At 33.7% G+C, this 21,560-nt stretch overlaps 1 protein-coding gene and 1 long non-coding RNA gene across 3 annotated transcripts in view; one reads left to right on the top strand and one right to left on the bottom strand.

The window, feature by feature from the left end:
* Positions 1-21,560, top strand: part of RBM6 (RNA binding motif protein 6) — a 103,520-nt gene that overhangs the window by 26,430 nt on the left and 55,530 nt on the right. For both annotated transcript variants that reach the window (XM_012543505.2, XM_012543508.3), the window contains one exon: positions 17,619-17,692. In XM_012543505.2, coding sequence (XP_012398959.1) covers positions 17,619-17,692 — 74 coding nt within the window. The remainder of the gene's footprint in view (positions 1-17,618; positions 17,693-21,560) is intronic.
* LOC116422307 overlaps positions 1,328-21,560 on the bottom strand; it is a 29,096-nt gene continuing 8,863 nt past the window's right edge. Inside the window, exon 2 of the long non-coding RNA XR_004232896.1 lies at positions 1,328-1,621. This is a non-coding gene — a long non-coding RNA (uncharacterized LOC116422307). The remainder of the gene's footprint in view (positions 1,622-21,560) is intronic.

Genomic DNA, 21,560 nt, shown 5'->3' with positions numbered 1-21,560 from the left:
GCATTTATTCACCTTATAAGGCTGATTGGTTGACTTTTGTTATATCACAGTTATTTTCTTGAAAAATTTGAAACTTCTAAGGTTTCTCCACCAATATTTATATATTGTCTTCCTTCTCTAAATGTATTTCTTCTCCTAGACTTAACTTCTCTTGATGACACTATTCTCTATCCAATTTCCCGGATTGGTTACCTCAGAGTCACTCTGAATTCTCTGTTACCTTTGTCATAGTCAATAAGTTTTCAAACCTAGTTCATTATATCTCTACAAGATCCTTCCCCTTTCTTCACTCATAAACTCATATGGCTACCACCCTAGTTCAGGCCTTTAAATTTTCTCCTAGAGTATTGTAATTACTTTTCATTTATTTCCTGGCTTCTGGTTTCTCTTCTCTTTAATCCATAATCTATAGAGCTGCTAAAACATATTTAAAAATTTTTTTTTCAATTAACAAAAAAAATTCATTTTTTCTTCTTATCTCCATTTTTCCCCCTTGAGGAAAAAAAGAAAAACAAAAGCCTTGTGACAAATATCCTGAATGAAGCAAAGCACATTGTCATAAAGACCATGATCAAAAGTTTCTCCTTCTGCATTGTGAATCTGTTATATTTATGTCAGGAGGTGGGTAGCCAGCTTCATTATCTGTCCTCTGGGTTGGTGATTGTTCATTCTGTTAATCAGTATCCTTAAGTCTTTCAAAATTGTTTGTTTTTTATAATTTTATATAAACTGTTCTAGTTTTCCAAAATAATTTTCCTGAACTATAGGTCTGACCATGGTACTTGCCAAGAATTTCCAGTGGTTTCCTGCTGTCCCTAAGAGTAACATTTACCAACCTTAGTGATCTTGCTTTAGCCCATCTTTCTGATTTATTTCCAATTTCTCCCCTTCATATACTCCCCTTCCATTGAGCTGGCCTACTTGTATGACTCTGAAAACTGACTATTTCCTTTTTTTTTTTTTTTTTTTTTTTGTTTTTGTTTTTGTATAGGTTCTCCTTGTGCTTGAAATGCAATTTCTTTTTACCTCTACCTCAGTATTCTTAGTCTTCTTTTAAGATCAACTCAGATGTCACCTCCTACAGGAAATTCTTCTGTGATCTTATTAGATTTTAGTAGTATTCTTTTTCTCCCCTCCCAATCTTTATAAAGTTATGTATCTCCAATAGAATGTAAGCTTCTTAAACTTACCTTCTTTGTATCCCTAACGATTTGTGCTTGGTGGGCACTTAATAAATTATATACCCTCTTTGTGTATGTGGCAGAAAGGAATTACCACTGTAATTTTTTTTTTTCCTAAAAATACATAAATGTAATGGCTCACAATCTGTCTGTTTGTGATTTTGATTAGATTTGGAAGTTTATGCTCTTTCCCTATTGTATTCTCTAATTGAGAAAGAATTGAAAGGGACCGGTTTTTTAGTCAGTTGTTGACTGTCAGTGGTATGCTTGGGTGCCAGCCACATCCTCAGAGTTCAGAATCTTGACATGCCTCCCTCATGTTCAGGCAGTGAGTTGCAGACTGGGAAACCTGTTGCAAGTGGCCTCAGGTAAGTTGATTTCTTATGTCTCGAGCCTTTTCATCTAAGAGATACTATTCAATACCCAGCAAGGAACACTGCCTAGAAAGAAAAAGAAAACAGAAGATTTTGAAACTTGTTTATCTCTGTGATGTATACATTTGCACTTAACATTCCTTTTAATTACATTTGATATAACTTGAGATTTCTTGTCCTAGGATGAAAATGAGCAGAGCATGCTGTGTTATCTAATTGTGAGGGTGGAAATTTACTTTTTACCATGGGAAGGGCTTTTTTTTTTTTCTTTTTTTTTTTTTTTTTGTAAGAAGGGAGATAAGACTGGTTAAAATTGAATTACATCGCTCTACTTCAACAATTGTTTGCTTCATAAAGCTGTTTAGGAAAAAACAAATAGGAAAACTTAGATGAAGAGTGTGAATTGTCTTTAGTTTTTGTTTATTTGGCAGTTGTAATAAATGAATACTTTACACTGTGATACAAATGCCTGTAATTTCTTTGTTTCATTTGTCTGTACCAGGTATTTGATGTGGTTCTCTGAGTAAAAGGTATCTGCATGTGTTTTACCCCACATATTCGGAAGCAGTCTTTACTTGTATGTGTAAGAAATCATTGTTAAGTATTGATTACTAAATGTGGGAAGCATAATGCTTGTGTTTGATGGGGACCATTTCAGTTGTAAATAAGTGTGTGTTGCAGCACTGTTGTGTCAGATACTTCCCTTGAATGCTAGGAATAAGATTTATCTAATGATTTAAAAACAAAGCATGTTTGCTGGTAATATTAACCTGTGCTTCGACAGTGTATGTATTCATTTTGTTTACTGAGGTAGACATATAATTTGCTTCTTGCAAATATTTATATATATATTTTTTTTTTTAATGGGTTTTTTTTTTTATTATTATAGTAACTTTTTATTGACAGAATCCATGCCTGGATAATTTTTTTTTACAACATTATCCCTTGCACTCACTTCTGTTCCGATTTTTCCCTCCCACCCTCCACCCCCTCCCCTAGATGGCAAGCAGTCCTATATATGTTGAATATGTCCTAGTATATCCTAGATACAATTGTATGTGTGCAGATCCAAACAGTTTTCTTGTTGCACAGGGAGAATTGGATTCAGAAGGTAGAAGTAACCCGGGAAGAAAAACAAAAATGCAAACAGTTTACATTCATTTCCCAGTGTTTTTTTTTTTTCCTTTGGGTGTGCAAATATTTATATAGTAGTTATGCAGATACTTTCCTGAGAACTTAAAAATTACCTCAGATACCCATCTGTTTTACAAATGAGAATTTAGGTGAAACATTTCAAGTAAGAATTTCTTCAAGTGTTTGATTTTAATTTCTTAGTCTATAGACTTAGCTACCTCAATAATAAAAAGAACTCAGATTTATATATCATTTTAAGATTCAGAAAGTACTTATCAATAGCTCTGTGAGGATAGGTCCTATAGATGACATTTCTACTTTACAGATTAAAAATATAACCTCAGATGATACACAGTCAACTGAGTTTTGAACTTGTCTTTGAATTGAAAAACCAGAGCACTTTTTCACTGTATTTTATTACCTTTCAAGAGAGTTAACAGATTGAAACTATATGAAAAACAAAACATTTGTGATTACTAGAGCCACAACAGATTAAAGGAAACTAGGATTTTAGGAGCACACTCTTCGCTTTTTTAAAAGATGGATGTTATGGAGAAGGAAATTCAAGCAGCTTCACAACAAAATTGCAACCTATGTTCTTCATAATTTTTTTCAATGAAACATAAAGGTAATGAAGTTAAATTGATTTGGGAATAAACTTGTTTAGTTATAGTATGTGAATTATTTCTGATAATGTAATACCATAGGCTGTAAGAGATGGAAGGGATCTTAGTAATTATCTTGTTCAATTCCCTTATTTTGTTAATAATAATAATAAACTCAGAAATTGAGCTTAGAAAATGAGAGTATTTAGCCTCACTATGTGTCTATTTGCTAGGGTACCACATGGCTTTCCTACAATTCTTATAACATAGTGAACTTGTTTTAATATCACCTATACATTTTTCCTGTTATACTGCTTTGTTTTTTAAAAAAAATTTTTTAACAAATGCCTTTTGTTGTTACATCATATTATTTCCAGATATTTCCTTCTAACAAGTTTTATTTATTATTTATTTTTTTTTATTATATTATTTTATTTATTTATTAAGAAATAGGGGGAAAAGCAGTTTAGCAAAAACAATCTATTTTATCATCTTTATCTGTTGGTATGTATTGCATTGTCTTCCAGGGCAGAGAATTTATTTTTTTTTTATACTACAAACTTGATGTGTAGATTGGAAAATAGACCTTGCTTATCTCTTCAGACAATCTTAAAATAGGTAATAGAGGGGAATCAAATATTCATCTTTACCTTTGCAATTTCTCTGGAGTTTTTAAGTTGTTAGATACCAGTTATTGTTGGTGGTATGAGTCATGGATATAACTTTGTTGAAATGCTTGAATGTGCAATAGGATATATTTAAAATTTCTTGCTTGGGAAATATACATATGCACACAATTTTAATAGAATTGATATATTTGTTCAAGCTACTAATACAATATTGCTTCTAATAGACAAGATAGTATAGTAGGAGTCTCAGGATGTAAGAACAATGATGCAAATTTAGCAAAAAATTACAGTTTGAGTTTAAAAATTCATTATGCTCAGATTTTCATATGTTCTAGTTAAAGAAATTTCATTTCTAAAACTACAAAAATAGTCATTTTGTAATATATGAATAACACTTAGTGTACAAATTTAGGTCCTTTTAGACTTTTGGTCCATACTATCTTTGTTATGGAATTCTTTTTCTTATTTTGAAAGTAGTAGCAAGGAGATCCTCTCTCACTGGTAGAAGTAGTCCTTAAACAATTAAAAAATTTAAGCCCAGAACCACACACCAACTTAAACTGCAGTTTTCTCATTTGGAAAGGAATTCAGTGAATGATTATAAAGTTAAGGTCCCTTTAGACTCTAAATGATGATATCTTAATTTTCTCTCATACTTTTTTCCAGAGAGCTTAGAATTAATTGGTCACAAACATTTATGATATTTTTGTGAATTTCATGTTCTTGGATATCCAATTTTGCCAAATTTGAGAGCTAGTATAGGTCTATATTTCCTCTTGATGATTTGAAGTATTGTGCCTGATGTTAGGTAATAATGGTGAACAACATAATGGATTTGCCTTTAGGGACGCATGGCTATTTATTCAAGTCAAATGGACTGCATTAAATGTAATGTGAAATCATATTTCTTAATCCTCAGTTTTTTGGATGCCAGATTTCTTACTGATCCAACTCTAATACTTCCAAGTAGGGGGCAGCTAGGTGGTACAGTGATAGAATACCAGCCCTGAAGTCAGGAGGACCTGAGTTCAAATATGATCTCACAACACTTCCTAGCTATGTGACCCTAGACAAGTCATTTAACCCCAATTGCCTCAGCAAATAAACAAACAAACAAACAAATAAATACTTCTGAGTATATTTATTTTCATCATGTTGAAAACACTAACATCTATCTGAATAATACATAACAGTCCATATTCCTTAAGTTCTATCAGAACTAATTTACATTTTTGCATTTTGTGTCATTTACATTTGTATCAGAATTATTTACATTTTAGTGGTAGGTATGTGTGATAATTGATGTAAAATATTAGTAACTTGGATAGTTTATGCTGTGAGTAGGAACATAATTGTAGAATACATTGTTCTTTATGGAAAATTAAATAAAAAATTTCTTTCTCTTGATATTTGCAAATTCACATAGGTAAAACATTTTTAGAGTTATATAGGGGAACCAAGTAGAGCATAATTGGGGAAAAAAATCATATTTACTTGCTGATACTTTGAAAATGGAGAGAGCTATTTTCAACTGGGTTTCATCCTTGTGGTTGGATAATCTGTTTAGAAATGAGTCCCAAGGAAAGGTGGCTGATACAGATTGTGCCAGCTTAAACCACAAATATATTTGGGAAGACGGGAGATGTTCTTCCAGGGCTGATTGACCATTGTGAAGGCAGAGGATGGATGCTTTGGCTGAGTGGAGAGCAGCACGCCTAGAGAGGAATTCCATGAAGCAGAGCTGGAGGGATCAGGTGAGCCTGGGGTGGAGATAGTGGTAGCAAAGGGAGAATTTTGATTCTCTGTAAATACACTTTAAGCATATGTGGGAATCATTGGATTTTTAAATTCTTGTTTGTTTTTTTTTTTTTTTTCTCACGTTTTTCACTCTAGGAAGTCTTAAAGGAGGGGTTCCTGCTGAAAATAGCCCTTCTTGAAAATGGGTACCATTATTTGGGAGAAGTGAAGGGTTTTAAAGAAAAACTTCTCACTTAGCTTGTGTTAGATTTAGACTAACAGTCATCTTTAGGGCAGATTGGCTCTTTGTTGGAGTGTAAAGGGAAAAAAAATTGTTCATTTGAGATCATTTTACACTTAAGACAGAGATAGTGAGACATGAGAGTTTAATGCACTCCGAGAGAGGATCAGTTCTTACCAGATAGTAAGGAATGCATGGAAGAGTAGAGTTCAAATGAGTCATCTGTTTGCCAGTAAGGCTAGGTTTTATTGCTAAATTTTTATTTTTTATTTTAAAAAATAGTAGCTTTTTATTTTTCAGAATATACACAAAGATAGTTTTCAACATCCACTCTTGTAAAACCTTGTGCTCTAAATTTTTATTCCTCCCTTCTTTCCCACCTCAGTGTCTCTATCTCTTTCTCTTTATATATATATTCCTTCCAAAGCTAGTGAGGTAACTTATATTCAGACCAAAGTAGTAGTTTTTCAGAGGTGGAAGGAATATTTAATTTTGTATGGGTGGATGAGAGGACCCTAGATAGCAAGTAATCTAATATAGATTAAATGGTTATTGCTAAGTTTTTAAAAAGGACCAACACAATTTCTTTGGAAGCTTGAAATTCAGGATTTTGATTTTAATATTTGTAGAACAGCTTGCTTTTATTGGGGGAACAAGCCATACTTAAGGTAAACCCTAATTCTATATCTTTGGAGCTGATAGATAAAAAATCTATTTGCTAAATTCCTTCCTGTTGCTTTGGAGGTAACCTTACATTAAAATTATGTATCTCAGCAAGGATTGATGGTAGTAGTGATGGTAGGATATATTCATAGCATCGTTGGCTAACTTAAGCTGTAGACTGAATGTGGGTTTGAGCTCCCCATTCTAACTCTGAATATTAGCTACAAAATACATTATTTCAGGGCCCTAAGGAACTTTGTAATAATTTGAACAAAGTAACAATATCCCTACCATAATGGAAATTCTGATTAGTAGGTTACAAAAGAATTTTGTTCCTAGGAGAGTGACTTTAGTGCCATTTCTACCATGCATCAGAGCAGTAGGTAGGCTAGATATTTTAGAGAATTCAGCATGGTAAATGTTAAAATCACCAGTTATATTATCTTAAGGCTGAGATTTAAAAAAATAAAATTAATATGCCCCTCTTTAGTGAAATTCATTTTTAAAATATATTTTACTTGTTGGAATGTAGGTCATGTTGTTTTTCATCATAAAATAAATACAGCCTATAATTTTTAATATTTTTCAGTGTTCATATACATATATTCCTTTTAAGGCTAGTGAGGTGACTTACATTCAGACCAAAGTAGTAATTTATCAGAGATGGTAGGGTTGTTTAATTTTGTGTGGGTGGATGAGAAGATTCTTGAATTTTAGTTGAGTACATTTGGATGTATGTTGGGTTCCAGAAAAGGAATTATCTTCCCCTCCTCTCTTTTTAACTTCTGTATTCATCATCATATCTCTAAAGGCATTAGAGGATATTGTACTTGCTCCAAGAAGCTTTTTAATATCTTAAGAAACTTCCATATTTATCTATTTTATTTGCCCATTTAGGGGTTTGAATTCATGATGCTTATAGATGCTTTTTCTGTCATCTCTTGACTGATTCTAGAGTCCTGTGATATTTTGGAAGTTCATGTTTTTGCATGACCTTGTAAAAGGTCATCTTTTAAGTTCTTTTGAATAGGTGATGGGAATTTTTGGTGGATATCAGCATATTAAATTTTTTTTTGTTTTCTGTTTCAGGAGAGATTCCATATCTACAGGTTCATCCCCCTGAAGTTTGGGTATGTGGCCACACTGTAGTTTTACCTGAGAAAAAAGTGTGGTGCCGACCATATGGAACACAATTAGGGATAGCATCCAGCAAAGCTCGGGTCTCCTGGCTTGGGACAAGAGGGAGGCTATGGGACCAGTTATTGCCCCTCATCCAGTCAGTGGTATGGCAAAGGATTTTGCCAAATGTGATAACAATTCACTTAAGGGAAAATAACTTAGTCCAACAGACTAAGCTAGGCCTAATAATCACCATGAAAAATGATTTGACAACATTATGTAGAACCTTTCCCAAAACTAAGATTATGTGGTCAGCTTTACTTCCCAGGAGGATATGGCCAGGGGCCCAGAAACCTGGGGCAGTGCCAGGAAGGTATTGATAAAAAAAATTTCTCAGTTTTAGTCTCTCTGGAATTTCAGTGTTGAGGCATGATTAAATTGTCTATTCTTCCCCAGACACCAAGATGGTGTTAATCTGTCTGCCACGGGTGAAAGTATTTTTAATGCCAGTCTGCGGGAAGCAATTGAAGTTTGCTTATAACCCAATTCTACTGCTTTGCTAAGTTCCTCTTCCTTGTTAAGGTGGGATTAATTCTTGCTTTGTCATTTTATTTCAAATTCTTTTCTGTTCTTTCTGCTGAATAAGTCATTTGCTTTTGGACAAGTCTTATAATTTTAGTAAGGCTAAAGTGGGGATTCTAATGCTTCTTTGGAATTAGAGGAACTCCTTTTAGACTGTCTTCCTTTTTATAGGATGGATATTGAAAAGTAGACTTCTGTTATCAAACTTATATTTTGGCCTCAGATTTGGGACCTTTTTGCTTCACTACTTTAATTCAAGTGGAAGAATAATATTTATGTAAGCTTTCAAAGGCGACCAAGCAAAGACCGTTCCTAAAAGATGTTTACAGGCTTTTGTTATTGTTATGGTAGGCTCTTTCCTGCCTTCTGCAACTGTACCCAAGAACTGTGCTTGCTCTTTCTCCCAGTGTTTTCCCACAGTATCTCCTTCTGCTTCACATTAAGAATATTGAAAAAAGCATTCTGTTTCTTTTGTATGTAATTGAGTTTTCTAAATGACTGAATATAAGCCTCTTAATAAATCACTTCATTTCATGTAAAGATGTATTTCTTAACATTCCTATTCATAAGGGCTATGGATATTCACTTACAATCAGCACAAATGTAAATAACTTGATCTGCACCAATGACTTTGTGTTAGAATCATTTTATTGATGGTTCTTAGGCTCAATTCAGTCCAGATGTTATGTAGAAATAATGTTATTGTAATATTTTGTCTGTAATAAAGTTGCAACTTGGAAACTTGTAAATTTGTAATTTATTCTTTTTTTGTCATTATTTTTGGTGTAATAAGCATCAGAAATTCAACAAGTACTATTAGGTTCTGTTTTTCTTCATAAAAATAATGATTTAGATATTTGCTAATGATTTCATAAAAGTCTTTATTAGAGGCAGAAATAATTTGTAGAGTCCATTAGTAGGAAGTGATATGGAATTCTCTCACACACAAAAAAGTAGTACCTCTCTTCCCTATCTTATCTATTGAATTTTCTTTTAGACTTTAAAACCCAGCTTAAAATGGTCTCTTCTCCAGGAAGTTCCCTGTCTTGCTTGTTCCCTGTCTCCACCCATTCCTCGCAGCTCCTCCAAGACTTTTAATAACGATTTGTTTTGAGATTCCTTAATATACTTACTGTAATATTTATTATAGTTATCTGAACTTATGTCTTATACTCTGTTAGATTTTGAACTCCATTAAGACAAGGAAGTTGGTCTTAACTAAGTTATTTCCTTCAGTGTACAACACAAAATAGATGCTTAATAAATTTTGTTGAATTGATGAATTACCTTTGTATGACTAAAAACATAAATAGGCTACCATGGAAACATAACTTTAAATTAATTGTATATACCAAAATACATAATTGGTGGTAATCCTTAAAATTACTAGCCAACAATAGGGAATGAACTTTTTGGAGATAACAAACAATGTTAAAAGCTCAAATAAGTCTGATCTGGAAGAAAAAAGATCAGCAAATAGTAATTCCACATACAAATACCTAAGTTTGAGTAAAGGAAAAACTGAAGTAATAAATTCTCTGTTGGAAGGCATAATAAAGAAGAAAGAACAAGGCAGTCACATAACTCTTGAGGGTCACATGAAAGAATGCTTGTGTCTAACTTTCTAGGAATACTTAAAACAATGAAATAGTTTTGATCTCTAAAATTTGGCTCTAAAAGTAGCCAAAGAATTGTTTAACTCTAAAACAGTGAATTAGAACATTTAATTCCTCTCCTTCTCTCTCTCTCTCAGGCAAGTTTCTCTTCTATATGGTATTATTGTGTTTTTAATCTAATCTATGAATGGAGCTATGTTTGTTTTCATAGGATATTAAAATAATTAATGAAACAACTTTGGAATATTTTTGGTTCCTCAGGAAGAAATTGCTTTTTAAATAAAAAGTATGAGTAATTTAAATTATCATTAGGATTGAGTTGGGGTGCTAACAGCCCAAATGTCAGAAATAGTCTAGTAACTAATCTCTCCATTTGGGAAACTTAAAAATTCTTTTTTGTATATTATTAGTTTCCTCTGAGATGTTTCCTTCTTCCCTGCCTTACTCCCCAGCACTGCACCATCTCTTTTCCTCCCCTCCCCCATAACCTGCTTATGGCATAATGTCTCATACTGTTTTCACAATGGGGAACATACATACACATTCTGAAAAACAAATTTTAAAAAGTCTGATCTCCCCCTCTCCCCCCATGTATTTTGTAGTTTCATAAAATGACAAGAAAACAAATACTTTAGTAAAGTGTAATTTTAATGCTTTTGGTAAATTTGAGTATACCAAAAAAAATCAGTAATGGGTTTAATGTTAGTGCTAAGGATACATCCAGGGGTATAAATAGAGGATTTAATAGTTTGAATTACCATTCCAACTCTTAAGGTTCTGTAAGTCTGATCTAGACTGGGGACTAGTCATGACTTATGGAATTGTACTTCTAAACCAGAAAAAAACAGTCTCATTGAGGCATATATTTTTACTGTATCAAGTGGCCAAGAATTGGTGATTGGAATGGAGAGTGGGAGAAATATTGTTCATGTGTTTCATAAGCTTTAATTTTTTATTTGTGTTTAGATTTTTATGGTAATATAGCAGTTAAAACTTGAAATTTTGTGTGTGTGCTTCTAAGACTGAAGTAAATCTTATATAGATATTTTAATGCTATCTGGACTATTGAAATTCCTGCATCCAGTTGAAATTTTACTCCTAGCATGCTCTTGTGTAGCTGTATGATACTTAGTTGTAATGTATTATTATCTTAATATGTTTGAATTGTTGTGTGAGAAATGGCAAGCAATTTCCAAAATTTAGGTGTTCATATGAAACTAACACATGGGGGGAATTGTAAAAGAAAATGTATATTAGATTAATTAAAGCAGCAAAAATGATACAATAAAAAGTGATATCTGGCATATAGACTTTAATTCTTCTGATCTTGTTAAGAATCTTGTGTTGAGGTATTGTTGTTTTCTCTTCAAATTGTTACTATATTCTATTAAAAGAAGGTAAAGTTCTGATTTACTAACATATCTTTCTTTGTGTGGAGATATATATGTATATCTCCAAATAGATATATTTAATGGGAGGACACGTTGATTGATTCAAGTCCCAGACCATTCCTCGTTGATATCCATATAAGTCAGAAAATTGACTTAGTTATCCATATAGGAAAACTAGATGTTTGAAAAATGCTTATTATCCAGACTTGGAAGTTGGATGTCCAGTTTCTTGAAAATGTACTATTACACATTTGTATTGTATAATTTATATAGTGCTGTTGTACTGTAGAGGAATGATGAATTGTGTCCAAATTAAAGAAATGGAGTAGGCAAGATTCCATCTGGTAATTTGTTGTGGTGGTGGTTTTTTTTTTTTTTTTTTTTTTTTTAACAATCTTGAGATGTTCACTTATGCAAATCTTAACTTTTAAAACAATCTCCTGTGGAACCTATATAATTTTATTTATCTTGGGAACACTATTTCCCTCAAAGAATCAAAATTGTGAGTGACACTCAAAAAGGCAGTGAAAAGATATATGATGGACATAAATAGACTTGAGCATGTATGTAATAGAAAGAAATTATAGAGCCCATAAAAAATAACAAAACCGTCAGTAAAGTCTCTAGTGTCACGGGTGGCTTAGGGGAGAAAAAACTGTGAAAGAACATAATTAAGAATTGCATAGTATTAGGCATGGTTGATAATCTGTATCAGTGGAAGGAGTATCCTCATTGAAAAGAGTACCGATCTCCCAAAGTATTTTGAAATACCTCTTTTTAAAAAATCTACTCTTTACCTTTTCTACTGCTTAGCTACTTGAAACTGCTTATATAGATCACTATAATGGCAGTTTAGAATTATAGGCACTTTGCTGAGCATTGATGCTGTTTCCTTTAGTAGGCTTTTTGATTGAAGGTTAAATAGGGATAGACTTGTTTCTTGTATGTGATAAACTTCATTGGTAAATTCAATTCCAAATTTACTGTAACTCATCGGAAGGTATATGTGAGAGGAGAAACATCAGTATTTTAAAAATGAGTATAGAAAGTAGTAATTTATTGTGTGTTGGAAGGAAGAATTGACAAAGAAGTAGATCAGTGCTAGACAATGATTTTTGCCTAGTGAGCCATATTGGTGGTGAACAAACTTGTGTTAGGATGTTAACACTGTTATTTTGGCACAAATGACAAAAGAACCATTTTGTCCATTCTGAACTAAATTAATCTTGATTATATGCTCTTGGTGTCTGAGAATATTCATGTGTTTGGCAATGCTAAATGTTATGGGCCAATTGCAATGATTTCTTTTCATCTTGTCTATGCTAGTTTCTTAGTGACTTAATAGAAGAGAGCAATCTCAGTTCTACTGCCTCTGTGAACTTTTCTGTCTCCCCCTCCCCCCCAGTCACTTGGAAGTGATTCTACTATCTTTTGAGCATCCAAGATGAAAGTTTCTTTTGTTGTTGTTGTTATCTTGTAATTTATATTACTTATTTAGCACTAATTACATTCTGTCTTGTATCATAATTATTTGAGTACTTGTCATCTCTTCTATTAGATTGAGCTTCTTTGAAAGCAAGGATAGGATTTTAAAATTCATCTATTTATCTTTTAGAGAGTCTGGCTCATTGTTTTGTGTATAGATTATGTGATAAATATGGAATACTATTGATAATAATCATGTGGATGCCATATTTGGAAAACTAGACCCATTGACGAGTTGAAATGATCCTGGGGGGGGGGGGGCAGTCTTTGTATAGAAGTATGTATAACAGTATTTTTTTTTCTCCTGAGGCAATTGGGGTTAAGTGACTTGCCCAGGGTCACATAGCTAGGAAGTGTTAAGTGTCTGAGTCAAATTTGAACCGAGGTCTTTCCTGACTTCAGGGCTGGTGCTCTATCCACAGTGCCACCTAGCTGCGCCTGTATAGAATTATTTTGCCTTTCATTTCATAACTGGTTTGTGCTATTAAAAAACTAGATGTATAGCACTATATACAGTTTTCAAGCCTAGTAACAAATAAGCTGTCAATAGTTGACAAAAAATAGAATTGAAAATAATTGTTATCGAAATTGGAAAATCCTCCTATTTTGCAGGTGAGTATTGCATTGAAGATTTTAATAGATGTACCCAGTGAAATTATTAACATTCCTGAGTTTGTTGTGTCATCTTTGATTCCCTTGGTGAAAATTCTGGTGGTCTGACGAATTCTGGTTTGGTTTTGCTAAAAGTCCCAACTTAAAGGGAGTACTTTACAATTTTTAGTAAAATTTAGGAGAAATATTTTCTGTAGTTGAGAAGTAATACTCACTGTTGGGAGCAAAATGAAAATTAAATAATTGAGAGTCCTTTGAACCAATTAATGTTGTTATTAAAAAAAATTCATAGCCCTTCAGAGTATTTTAGAGCTTTACATACCTAAAAACCCCTCTTGCTTATTCCATCTGAAAAAGAAGTTATATAGTTAGAAAAAAAGGGAGTCTGCTGCTTTTTTCTTATATCATACAGAAATCTGTTAAAATCCAAATCATAGATGATTAATGCAAAGGCTTTTTAAATCAAATTGGATTATTTCTATAGTTTTTTTATTTGGTGCTGATCAACTAACCAAATTCTCTAGAGTCAGTCAAACTCCAATAATTTTGATGTTTTTAATATCTCTTTTCTATCTCTCATTGTGTCATTGTGTCTTGTCTTTTTTAAGAGGGCCACAGATTTCTCAAGAGTCTGTATGTATGCAATATCTGCAGTCTATATTAGAACCTGGGTTTTTTACCAGATTAGTTTGTGAAGTTAATGCAGTTTTTCTAGATCAGATAAATAGTGCTTTAGGAAGATTTCTTGGTGATATTGAAAAGCGGATTCATAAATTTGTAAGGCAGTTGGATTAGATAATGAAAGAAAGACTTCATTATTAACTATCATTTGTTTGAAAAATTTAAGGATTGGTTTATTGTCATTTGTCTTAAGCAACAAGTACTACTGTGGGTTTTCTGATATATCATTCCATGATGGTGGCAGTTGAATGGTTATGGTTTTAGATGTATAAGTGTTTTTGTAGTTTCTTTACTTGTCATAACCCCTTTGAGCACCTGCCTCATTCACCACACATATTGCTCCTGAGAAGAAGAGATCACTTGGTAAGTGGAAGAAGGGAAGAACTAGAACTCTTAATTTGTTTTGATCCGTTTTTTTCCCTTCTTCCCTGTTTTCACCTTTTCTCATGAGAAAAGAAATATATGAAACCATTCCTATATGAGTGAGCACAACTGAAGTGAGGTAACTGGAATCACTTACATATTGTTTTTACTTTATAAATAAATACCAAGTACCAGCCTGCCAAAATGTTTTACTATTCCAGTTTCTCAGTTTGTAAATTGCCTTAACATTCATCTTCCTGTTGTTTTTGTGTGCCACATAGATAGTACCAGATAATTTTCCTGATTCAGGACATTCTCTTAGAAATGTTCTCTCTTTTCTACTCCAGAATAAAGCAGAAAGAATTTGTACTTGTTTATAAAATTCTTAAATCAACCTTTTGATATTTATCTCAATTTTAAGGGAAATCATTATATTGGTTCTTAACAAGTCCCCCAAATCTCAGTCCATACCATGTTTTTCTTTCTTCAGAGTGATCTCTGGGAGTCTGGATAATTGGTATGATAACTTTTCTGTTTTTCCTGATTTCTGTGATTACTAGGTCTTTTTTAGTTCTAGACTTTTAAAGAATAATTCTGATTGGCAATCCAGTGAACACATGGAAATATACAATGTCTGTCACTAGAAAGAAACTGTTGTGAACTAATTCACTATGGCTCTGATAATATGAGAGGAAAGAATGATTCTTGTCAAAATACCTTTTTTCTTCAAACATCTCATTTGGTCTCAGACATGTTAAAACTTTGTAATCCCCTATAGTTTGGAATGTGGTTTAATATAGGATTGAGTAGTAATAAAGCCTGGATATAACATAAGAGTATTCTTAGATGCTTTGAACACAACTTGCAACTTTTCAGTTTTATTGGTTTCTAATGTAATGTGAATATTTTGTGACCCTCTTTGAGAGACTCACACTGTAACCCTTCTCCTGGCCCCAACTCTCTTCTCCTTTCCTGGAATCTATAAATTCTGGGTTTTTACAACTTGTGCTCATATCTGGTTTTTAGAAAAATATAAAATCCTTTTAAATTATTAAACTGCCAAAAGTATTTACTTGCTAGTGCATTGGATTTATATATAAGAGGTTTAGTGACAAAGGTAATTCTGTCTTTTGTGTACAAGTATTTTAAGTAAACCTTAAATTTTATCTATCTTTAGTGGGTTGGTGGAAAAAAAGGTAGGACTTTAATTCAAATATTGGCTCTACTAGTTAGCTAGTTTTGTGACTGTGGGCAAAAAAAACTCAGCCTTTTTGGACCTCAATTTTCTCATCAGTTAAATTAAGAGACTGAATTTGATGGCATATAAGGTCCTTTCTAGTTTCAAGTCTCATGATTCAGGGTTCTAGCAGAATTAAGTGGCTAAAAAGTTCCTTTTGTGGGACACAATCCACTTCCTGATTTAGGGGTAACATTGACATTTCTAGGAACCTTATTTTTTCATCCTAATCATTCTTAAAATTTAGAAAAGGTGCTCTAGTCCTTTTACTTTGTGCCTCTTAGACATTTCTTAGTAAATCTGCGGTACTCCCAAGTTCTAATAAAAAACAGTTTTTTTACAGTTAATGTGATGACTCTCAACATGACTGATCTGGAACTGGCTATTGCTCCCTTAGGAACTTTCTAGTTCTAATAGAAAGATAATACATTAATCTCAGATGGATAGACTGCTGATCTGCTTCAGGCACCATCACTTTACTTGAATGTGCACTCATATAATTAACATGTGTATATATACATATTCCACAGACAGATACACTCTCTTGTTCTTCACTGAAGGCTGTGCCTTAATTTCAGTTGTTAAAATAAAATGCCATGCTTTTGAAATGGAAAGTGATCCTCACATAATAGTTTCTTTTAACTCTTATATTCTACTCTGCTTTGCTTTTGTCACCATCCTCTGCACCATCCTTTTTCAATTTTATTTTTTTTTGTTTTCAGTTAGTTTTAGCTACTGGTTTCTTAATTCAGTATTGTCAAACTCCTACCACATTAATATTTTGTCCCCAAATTGTCATAAGTTCCCATAACATTTCTCTCTTCTTGAGTCATAATTCTCATCTAAATTACCTCCTCCCTACTTTGTGTTCCACTTGTATAATATTATGTCCAACTTTACATTGTCCCTATCCTTTGCAGTATTCAGGAAACATGGAAATCATGATCAATATGCAAATATGATATGCTTCCACAGAGCTTATATAACCACATGTCATTTCCCGCTCTTCCGAACATCAGTTATTCTATCTATAAAATGGAGGTAATACTTGAATTACTTAACACACAGGGTTTGTTTTGAAGAAAAATGAGATGGTGAATGTAAAATCTGAAATGCTTGTATCTCAAAAATGTCATATAAATATCAGCTGTTGGAATAATTTGCCAGTACCAGGGAAAATCTAAAGCAAGTTAAAATTATATAACTCAATATTTTAACAAGGAATTTGATAGAATAGGTAAATAACAACTTGTTCATTTGACTGGCAAAAGAGGCTATAAATGTATTCTGTACTTCACACTATGGATTTCACATTTTGGAAACTAGCACACTAACTGATCTCACAAGACCACTTCTCTTTCCTTAGTGTATGTGAATGCTGTTGGATTTATAAAAATGATATAAAAGAAAGCTGAAGTGCCCTCTGCCAAGTAGTAATCTCCTGAGGCATTAGGGGAAAAAAAAACCCTGCCCTTTTATGTGTCTATACTTTTGGTCTCTGCAAAGGTGCTCTTTTCTTGGGAAGTGTGTGTGACCTTGCCAGGTTTTCCTTGGGATGATCCCTCTTCTCCACATACAAGTCAGTGTTTTCCAGATACCTTCCTCCTGCTGACTTTCTTTTTTCCAGGGCATTCAACTTGTTCTTAAATGTTGCCGTTTCCTGTCTGAACTGATCTTTGTGGGATTACCCATTCTAAGGCACTCTCAGCAGGTTGTCATTCTTAAGGGGAGGGCAGAGAAACTTTATATTTAATAGATAGCAGAGCAAGTCTGGATTGAAATTTGAACATCCAGATTTTTCCTCAATACCATTTACTTTTGTGGGATTGGAATCTGTTTTGGGGGGGAGAGGAAGGGACAGTAAGAGGGTTATTGACTAAAGGGGTCAGAAAATGGGGGATTTGTGTGTCTTTTGTCTTTTGCAAGGCACTAACATGACTCCCGTCTGTATTTAAATGCTGTCCCCAGGTTACGACTATGGCTATGTCTGCGTGGAGTTTTCACTCTTGGAAGAGGCCATCGGATGCATGGAAGCCAACCAGGTTGCTTTATACTTCGGTCGAATGCTGCTGGAAGGATTTTTTTTTTTTTTTTTGTGGGGAGGGAGGGAAATCCAAATGATTTTGTTTTGGAAAGGTGCAAAAGAAGATCTGTCCTTGGAGCAAACTCCGTGCCAGCTAAAATGCTGCCATTAGAAGAAAATTGGAGAGGTTGGGAAGGCTTTTCTTTAAGAGCTAATGGGTACTGAGTTGTGCATTCTTAAACTAGTGCCCAGTAGCAATGTGATTAGATTCCAAGGTTAGTGGCTGGAAAAAAATAAATTATTAGTTTAGAATAAGAGATACCCTTTAGGGTATATATATATATATATCTACAATGGGATATTGTTGAAAAAATTCCTCTAGTGGGAAGTAATCCTTGATTGTTCTGTGATCTATCCATGGGCAAGGATTTTAGGTAAATACACACACACTTGGATCTATAGCAAAGGCCACTAGTATGTAGCTCTAATTGCATGCAGATCCTGCATGCATGCACCCCTTTCCATTTCATCTGGGGATGAGGGGGGAGTGGATTTTTTGTGTCCATATCTCTTGAATTCATTACTGTTCTCTGCCAATTAGAGTTGCATACAAGAGGGCTTCACTGCTTACTGTCTGACCTGGTGAATCTGAATCTGTACTTACCTCTCTTTGTGCTTGAACTATCTTTTATCTATAAGATCCCAGTTTGTCACCTAGAAACCCATTAAACATTTCAGTGAAACTATATTTTGCACCTTTGTATTGGAGAGGAAGTGGAAGTGATGGGAATTTTATTCCCAATTTGTTTGTCCTCACTGTCTTTATCTTGAGAAAGTCAGTTTACTGTTTATGTCTCCATTAGAGGAAATGGAAAATGGAAAAAAAAATAATTCAGCTTAGTTTGTAATTAGATTGAAAATGCCTTTCACACATAGCAGTTTCATAGCAATAACATATACAGTGGAAATGAGCAAAGTAGTAGCCTGAAAGAGAACTTCTTTCCCTATTGCTATTCAGAATCTTCCACTTATTGAGTCTGATAATATCCTCTAGAACTAAGGAGAACAAATATAATTACAGTTTCCTGTGATCCATATCAAGTATTTTAGTTCTAGCTGTTGCCTTCTCTCTGAGGCAGCTTTATTATTAGGGTTCCTTGCTTACTTGCAAAGCAATTGGTTCCAACTTTGTTTCTTGTATATTGTTACAAGGAGAATTAAAAGTCTTAAAAATTTAGACTCCTTATATGACCCACTCTCAGGAAAGAGCAGATCAATTTTTAGAATTCTTTTTCTCAGTCATAGAAATTATCGTACTTAATAATTAAGTGCTCTATGTGAATAGTCCACTTGCACGAAACTCTGTGGACTCTGTACAAACTATCACAGTAAGAAAGCATATTTAAGTCCTTTTAGGCTCCCAGAATGCTTTCGTCGTATCAGTCCTGTGAGATATTAGGACAACTTTTGTACCCATTTTATTGATGAAAACAGGCTCAGAAAAATTAAATGACTCATTTGTGACAGTCATAAAGTTAGTAGTTAAAGTTTTTTAACCCAGGCTTCCTGATTTCAAGTCTTGCGTTTTTGTTGTTGTTGTTATTTGTTTTGTTTTATTTTGTTACTACTGTTGCCTCTCAAGGTAAATAAGTAAAATAGACATAGACTATACCTTCTGAGAACTTATAGTCATCTATAATAGACATAGCCAGTTCAAATTATGTGGGATTCATAAGCCCCAGAGGATTCTCTCTCAAATACACATGATTCTGTTTAAATGCTTGGATCAATAGTTGGTATAACCTTGATTGGACTTGTTTCTTAATCAGAACTTATAGATAAGGAATTATAACTGATATCAAGGCTATGCCTTCTCATTCTTATTTGCACTGGACTAATGGTTAACACATTTTATGATTCCCTTTTCCAATATTTGAAAGTGGTCATTATGTCCTTTCTTTAGATAACTTAGCTGTTACTTGGGTACTTTTCTTGTTATGCTTCATGAATGAGTCCTTCCTTTATGTTTCACACATGGTGAAAAATAATTTCTCCTCAAATTAAAAGTTTAACTAGCTTTCATTTGAGGTGGAGTTCAATGGGAGAAGGATTGATCCTTTAAAGAGGTTAAGCTGTTCCTCGCAATGCTATGAAGTAGCTCATTTTTATTCCTGGAATGATTTCAAATTGGCATCCTTTATGCAGTAGTGTTGAGAGATAAGCCTTGTATACCATTGTATAGGAAACGTCATAGAGAAATCTAAGAATTAGTAGAGAAGACATGTGAGTGTGGGGTAAATTTAGGTCAATGGGTTTGGAATCTGAGCTGTACTCTGGATGAGTTGTGTGACCTTAGGCAAGTCCCTTAGTTTCTCTGGGTTTCAGTTTCCCTCTCTGCCAAATGAAAGGATGAGATAACCTTTAAATTTCCTGTGCCAAAGCCTTTTGCTAGGGTTGGGAGCAAATAAAAATAGAGGGGAATGTTCAACATCTGAGCCCTCAGGATAAAGCAGATAGATTTCCTTTGCTTCTCATTGCTGAGCCAAATCCCTTTATTTTCTTAACACGGGTGAACAGTTACAGCTCCTTTACTCTCCCCTTGTCCCCATTTCCTTCTCTAGATGGAGTCTACTCTCATATTAGTACTGATGTCCAGATTCAGAATCACCAGGATCTGCTGTATGCTTCTGAACATAGAGCATGTGTGTGTGTATATATATGCATTTGTCTTTAAGGAGATGTAATTTTATTGCATCTAGTTAAGAAAGTTTCAATTTTGTTTTGTACTTCCTTGATGGGCAAGAAGTATTCTTTCATATTCCCATCTTCATGGTTGTAGCAAACAGAAGTGAATGCTTTTCATTTGGCATTGTCAAGACTTGTAAATTGTTGATATGCAAAAGATGCTGCTGCTGTAAGGCTTTCTACACAGGGCATAACTTAGTATTTTTCTCAGAGACTGTATTTATTTTTCAGAAAACAAAGCTGGTGACAGCTTTACTCATTTTGGAGATACTGGAACTGTATACTTGCCAGAGAAACATTAGCCAAAAAGGTTTTTCTAGCTGTGATTTCATGTTGGGGGCTTTCAGGTTTTCATACCTGGTTACTATAGGAGGAAGTCAATTGGCTAGTACTCTCAGGACTATCACAGATCTCTCTTACCCCACCCTTGGTTACTGCATTTGGATACTTCCTTGTTTTGGTGGTAGCAATGGCTAGCACCTACCTGGTTTGTCTTTCTTGATTGTCATTAGGAATTATGGCTGAAGATACTATGTTTTGTACTCTGTGTTTTATTAGGCATGTACCTTGGAGTAAAGAAGGAAGCAAGAAGCATGGGGATAGAGTTTTGATCTCTTTCAGTAGTATAACCTCTCACTGAATTTGATTAATAAGATGCCTCGAAACCTACTGCTTTTTAAAATGCATGGATGAGGCAAAGAGGAATTGTTTTGTATTAGCTTCATTATTTAGCTTGTAAATTCAGTACAGGCCCCAAGATTACCATTAACCAGTATTCTGGTTTTGGTTCAATGGATTCTTTTATGTTTAAAATAGATTCTTGGTATTAACTGGTTCAGGAAAATTGGAATTCTTTAGGTAACTTGACTAGATATCAGAATCATCTGGTCTTTAGGAGCATCTATTGACAGCAGAGAAAAACATGACAACAGATGAACACTAACTTCGTCATTATTTTTTTTTCCAGTGTGGGGAAATTTAGTGAGTTTTTTTGAAGCAGCCACTAAAGTTGAGAGAAATGAGTTTTTGAAAATTCCAAAGTATGTTCTCATGTTTGTGAACATATTAGAATCTTGCAACTATTTGGCAGTAACCTGAGCTAGGTATATATTTATTGCTCAAGTCAGAACATTAGATCAGTT

Source organism: Sarcophilus harrisii, chromosome 1, assembly GCF_902635505.1.
Source record: "Sarcophilus harrisii chromosome 1, mSarHar1.11, whole genome shotgun sequence".
NCBI classification, from domain to species: Eukaryota; Metazoa; Chordata; class Mammalia; order Dasyuromorphia; family Dasyuridae; genus Sarcophilus; species Sarcophilus harrisii.
Note: the sequence above shows the minus strand (reverse complement) of the source record. Positions and strands in the feature narration are given on the sequence as shown.